Source organism: Microtus oregoni, unplaced genomic scaffold (assembly GCF_018167655.1).
Source record: "Microtus oregoni isolate MIOR12 unplaced genomic scaffold, Mior012 000012F_ref0000307, whole genome shotgun sequence".
Taxonomy (NCBI): domain Eukaryota; kingdom Metazoa; phylum Chordata; class Mammalia; order Rodentia; family Cricetidae; genus Microtus; species Microtus oregoni.
Genome location: NW_024543071.1, coordinates 22,151,718 through 22,157,717, shown reverse-complemented (window position 1 = coordinate 22,157,717; position 6,000 = coordinate 22,151,718). Strand labels below are relative to the sequence as shown.

The following is a 6,000-nucleotide window of genomic DNA, read 5'->3' as shown; positions in this document are numbered from 1 at the left end:
GCTTGAGGAAGCGCTCTGGGCGTGTTGTGCTGTGAGGAGTTAGCGCGCGGCTGTGGAGGCGCTCGGAGGAGGCGACCGGGTGCCCGGCGGCTATCCAGCCATGCCTGCGGAGCAGCCCGCGAGCAGCAGCGGTGAGTCGGCGGCGCTCGTCGGAGAGGGAGCCAGCGGGGGCCGGGGCTGAGGGGGAAGGAGGCGAGCGCCTGCGGGGCGACACGGAAGGGTTGCCAGTCTCCCGTGCACCCTCCTTCGGGACCTGGGGCCGGGCAGATGGGCACCGTCACCCAGACGCTTCGATGTTGCTTGCAATGCACCGGGGAAGGGAGTAGGGTCGTGACCTTCGGAGTTGAGAAGTCGTAACTTCGACCACGTTCTCAAAGCCCCCCATCCCTCGTCCCCTTAGGGTCCGTAGCCCCAGAAATGGCTGAGCCGACGGAACCTGCACTGATTACCCCAGCCATGCTGGAGGAGGAGGAGCAGCTCGAGGCTGCGGGACTTGAAAGGGAGCGGAAGATGTTGGAAGAGGTAATGCCCCGTGACCCGGGGTTCTCCCCCGGGCGTTCCTTCACCGCTGGCTTGGTCTTTCCGTGAACTTCAGGGCTGCCTGGTCCCTTATCTTTTTCGTACGTGTGAAGATGGAAATCTTGGCTTGCGCTTTGGGTGATAGGTTTCTGAGATGTGGTTTTGGTGCGGGCGCAGGCGTGGGGGGAGTGGTCGGAACGTAACTTGAGTGAACGTTTCAGATTGCCTTGATTAAGATTCATTCAGTGTCACTGGTGAATGCTTTCCTTTGCCATCTTTATTTGCTTTTTAAATATGTCCCTTCACTCTATGCTTGATGGCCAAAATTAATCTTTAACACCTAGAGTCATACTGTAGTAGACAGAGACAGATGGAGTCGATGTTGGCATCAATCAAAGGCTGGGCTGAAATCCAGGTCTACTGATTTCCTCCTCTTTTTTTTTTTTCTTTTTCCCTGTTTTGTTTGTTTTGGGGACAGGTTTCCAGGCTGGCCACCAAACCTCAGGATCCCCCTGCCTAGCTTCCCAGAACTGGAATTACTCGAGTGTGCTACCAAGCCTCGGTCCTAATGATTTCTTTGCAGTTAATTACTTAACTTAGTTTTGCTACCTAAATGATCAACTTGTTTTAGTTTTCTACAGATAAAGTTCTTTAGCTAAAATTGAGATGTGTATATTCACGACAAGTTAGAGTATTTGTAATTTCTGTAAATAGAATCTTTTTTTTTTCTTTCTGGTTTTTCGAGACAGGGCTTCTCTGTAGCTTTGGTGCCTGTCCTGGAACTAGCTCTTATAGACCAGGCTGGCCTCGAACTCACAGAGATCCGCCTGCTTCTGCCTCCCGAGTGCTGGGATTAAAGGCGTGTGCCACCACCGCCCGGCAGCTTTGAACATTTGGAAGGTTTAGTTTTGTTTAGTATGTTTACTATGAAGTCCTACCCTGCTGTTTAATTTGAGAGAGCAAGAAAAAGAGAGATACAACCCCGGGTAATTCTTAAATCCTTAGTTCTTTCCTTGCCTTTATTTCAGCCTTTCAGTAAAATATGACTTCTCTTTGGGGCTTTTGATTTTGCTTTTGTAGCCCAGGCTGGACTGGAACTCAATGCTTTTGTCTGAGCCTCCCGAGTATTGGAATTATAGGCCTGTGCCACCTTGTCTTGCTCATAATCTTTTTTAAAAAACATCTTTTCTTTATTATTTTGAAACATTTATTCATGTGTGGGTGGGTGGAAGGGTATGGTTTGCCTGCAGATGTCTTGGAGCTAGGGTTAGCAGGTTGTGAGCCACCTGACACGACATGGGTGCCGGATCCGAACTTGGAACCTCTCTGCAAGTGTACTTGCAATTTCACTTGCTGAGCCGTCTCCAGCCCGGATTCATTTTACAAATGAACAAACTGAGCCATTTGATAAAAAAACAGCTGTTGAAGTCACATTTGAACTCATATCCTGAGTTCCCTTGTTTATCACCTGTGCCCTTTCTTGAAAGGACATATACCTTAAATGGAAAACTACTGAATTTGGAAGATAATCCATCCTGAAACAAGTGATGTGTCACATGGTTCATATTAATTATTTTATATGTGTGTGTGTGTGGCACATGGAGGATGGATGGAAGTTGATGTCAGGTGTCTTTCATTCTTCATTTAAATAAAAATAATTGATGTGCATGGCACATGTGTGGTAGTCAGGATAGCCTTATATAAGAGTCAGGTCTCTTTCCATCCATCTCTATGTGGGTTCCAGGGATTGAACACAGGTTGTCAGGCTTGAATGGTAAGGGCCTTTAGAACCCTGAACCACTGATCCATCGCCCTGCATGCTGCTTGTTTTTGAGACAGAATCTCAATGAACATCATTTCACCTATTCAGCTAGATTGGGCAGGGAGCCCCAGGGATCCCTGTGTCTACATCTTTTACAGTGCTGGGAATGCTAACATCTCTATGCTCACTTTCATGGGGTTCTGGGAGTCCTAACTGAGGTCCTCATAGTTTTATGGTAAGCACTTGGTCAACTAAGCCAGCTCCCTACCCCCCTGCCAGTCAGCATTCTTAACTCCCTCTGGGTAGAGATTGGAACATACCATATATTTCTAGTTAGCCTCAAACTAGAGTCTCTAGCATTGTTAAACCTTAATGAATATTTTTTTTTAATTATTTAACTTTATTTCATGTGCATTCAGATTCTCTGAAACTATTTATGGGCAGTTGTGAAAAACCCATGTGGGTTCTGGGAATTGAACCCTGGTCCTCTGGAAGAGCAGCCAGTGCTTTTAACCACTGAGTTGTCTGGCCCCATTAATGAAGATTTATTAAGAGTAGGATCACACTAGGCTGTATGCCTGTAATCCCAGCACTTGGAATGTGGAGGTGAGGCGCGAGGATCAGATGTTCAAGGTCATCCCCTACATGGGTCATTTTCAGCTATGTAGCTACAGAGGGAGTTGGGGGGGGCGGTTTTATTATGAGATCCTGTCTTAAAATGTTGGGGGGCTGGAGAGATGGCTCAGTGGTTAAGAGCACTGACTGCTTTTCCAGAGAACCCAGGTTCAATTCCCAGCACCCACATGGCAGCTCACAACTGTCTGACGATCCAGTTCCAGGGGATCTGACACCTTCACACCAATGCACCTAAGATAAAATTAAATAAACCATAAAAAAATGTTTAAAAAAATGTCAGGTGTAGTACACCTAAAAATTAACCACAACACTTGGGAGAGCAAGGCAGGAGAATTGGCGCAAGTTTGAGACTATCTTAGGCTACAAAACAAGACTGTTTATCAAAAAAACGGGGGCTAGAGACATCCTCAGCTCTTAAGAGCGCTATTTACACTTTCAGATAGATGATCCAGGATTGGTTCACAGTACTCACATGATGACTTACAACCATCTATAAGTCCAGTTCTAGGTGCTCCAACATCCTCTTCAGAATAACAGCACAGGTACCAGGCACATGTGTTGTACACACACACATATATATACATACATACATACATACACACACACACACACACACACACTCCAAAAAATAAATCTTAAAAAAGTCATCATGGTGGTGCATGCATGTCTTTATTCTCGGGACTGGGGATGCAGAAACGGGTGTGAGTTAGAGTAGAGCCTGGTTTAACATTAAGTTTTAGATCAGCCAGGATGACAGTAAGACAGTCTCAAGGTTTTATGTTCAATGTTTTACTCATTGAGTCCTCAACTATTTTATAAAGTGGATAGTTGTTTCTAATTAGATTTCTAAAATTATAAAGCTTGGGAGTGGGCCATTACTCTTGTAAAACGGTTCTGAGTTTGTGTCCAGAACCTATGTTGGGTGGCTTACAATTGCCTAGAATTCCAGCTCCTGGGGATCTGACATATCTGGCATCCATGCATACCTCCAGTCTTTTCAGAGACACACACTTGATTCCCAGCCCTCACATGGTGACTCACAATCTGCTGTAACTACAGTTCCAGGGGATCCAGTGCCCTTCTCTACACCAAGCATACAAGTGTCACCAAAATGATACATGTAGATGAAAGCATCTCATACATACTCAATAGATAAAAGTAATACAAAAAGTAGAGGTTTGTAATTCAAAAGTGTATGTGACTTGAAAGCAATGATCTAGCTGTGTAATCCCAGTACGTGGGAGGTAGAGGCAAGAGAATCTATTCAAGGTCATCTGTTAGCTTAGTAGATTTGAGGTCAGCCTGGGCTGTTAAAATGAAAGATTAAGTATACAGGCAAACCTCTGGGGAACTCAATGCTGTCAAGAGGTAATGAGACGTAAAAGCATGTTGAATTTTTTTTTTTTTTTTTTCGAGATAGGGTTTCTCTGTGGCTTTGGTTCCTGTCCTGGAACTCCCTTTGTAGACCAGGCTGGCCTCAAACTCACAGAGATCTGCCTGCCTCTGCCTCCCCAGTGCTGGGATTAAAGGCGTGCACCACCACCGCCCCGCTAAGCAAGTTGAATTTTGAAGAGAGGTTTGGACTGGTGAGATGGCTCAGCTGGTAAAGTGTTTGGTGAACAAGTCCGGCAACCTGAGCTCTAACCCAGAGCCCATGTATGTAAAGGTAGAAAGAAAGAACTGACTTTACAAAGTTGTCTTCTGATCTTCAAAAATGGGTGTCCGTGTCCAGGCCTGCAATGCCCACACATCTTGCATGCACACAGACAAATAAGAAAAGAAAGAAGTTTATTTTGTTGTTACTATTCTAATCCAAGTTTGAGGGACTGAGTTTGGTGATGACCTTGTAGACTCAATCAAGTGGTAGAGGGCATCATATGTAGCACAGGGTTGTGGTTTTTTTTGTTATTTTTTTTTTTTAATTTTCTGACTTTTTTTTTTTTGAGACAGGATCTCATGTAACTTAGACTGGCTTGGACCTCCCTGTGTAAGAGTCATTATCCTTGAACTATTGTTTTCCTTTATTTACCTCCTGAGTACTGGGATTATGGGCATTTGCCACTATGCCTGGGTATGAGTACCGGCAGTTTAGTTATAAAAAGATGCGGTAGACCCTGGCCAATGAAGTTTTGTTTGTTTTGTTTTAATTAGCATAAAGAGATGCGGGTTTCATAAGGTATTTTCATATGTGTCATTGTATTTGTTAATTCCTCCCCTTCTGTCTTCCTCTATTCTCCCTCACCCTCCTATTAGTGACTTGAGTTCTTCTGGGTTTTGTTTATTGTTTTTATTCTAATTCTGTTCTATTTTTATTTTCATTGCTTTGTTTCCTTTTGTTTTGAGACAGTCTTGTATAGTCAGGCCAGTGCCTAACTTACTATGTAGAAGAATGGCCTTGAGTGATCCATGTGTCTCTTTAGAAAATTTAGTATCATAGATTATTTTTCTTTGGATAGGCTCGAATGTCTTGGGATAGAGAGTCCACTGAAATTCGGTACCGCAGACTTCAGCATTTGCTTGAAAAAAGCAATATCTACTCAAAATTTTTGTTGACTAAAATGGAACAACAGCAGTTGGAGGTATGTATATGTGATTAACTATAAATGATAGGTTAGAAACATTTGAAAATAGCTTTTTGAGATATAAATTAGGTATAGTAAAATGTAGAGATTTCAAGTTTATGGTTTAGCTTTTAAAATTAATTCTATTTTATGTGAATGGTGGCTTATGTATCTTGGATGTCTGCACCATGTGCCTCCCTGGTGCCCAAGAAGAGCAGAAGAAAGAAGACATTGGCTTTCCTGGGTGGAGTTTCAGATGCTTGTGGGCTGCTACCATTTGGATGCTGGGAATTGAACCTGGGTCCTGGAAGAGCAGCCAGTGGTCTTCATGGCTGAGCCATCTCTCTAGACCTTATTTGATGAGTTTTGATCAATGAATGTATAGACCTGTGTTATCACCAGCACAAATGAAATAATGTATATTTCCATTCCAAAATTTTTTCTTATGCCATCATCAAACCTTATGATGAATCTGTCACTGTTGATCAGTAGTGCTTTCCCAGAATGTTATATCAATGGAAC

General features: G+C 43.6%; 1 protein-coding gene across 1 annotated transcript in view; it reads left to right on the top strand.

The window, feature by feature from the left end:
* Hells (helicase, lymphoid specific) overlaps positions 1 to 6,000 on the top strand; it is a 31,549-nt gene continuing 25,549 nt past the window's right edge. The window contains exons 1-3 of the mRNA XM_041661418.1: positions 1 to 131; positions 401 to 522; positions 5,374 to 5,496. Coding sequence (XP_041517352.1) covers positions 101 to 131; positions 401 to 522; positions 5,374 to 5,496 — 276 coding nt within the window. The 5' untranslated portion in view covers positions 1 to 100. The remainder of the gene's footprint in view (positions 132 to 400; positions 523 to 5,373; positions 5,497 to 6,000) is intronic.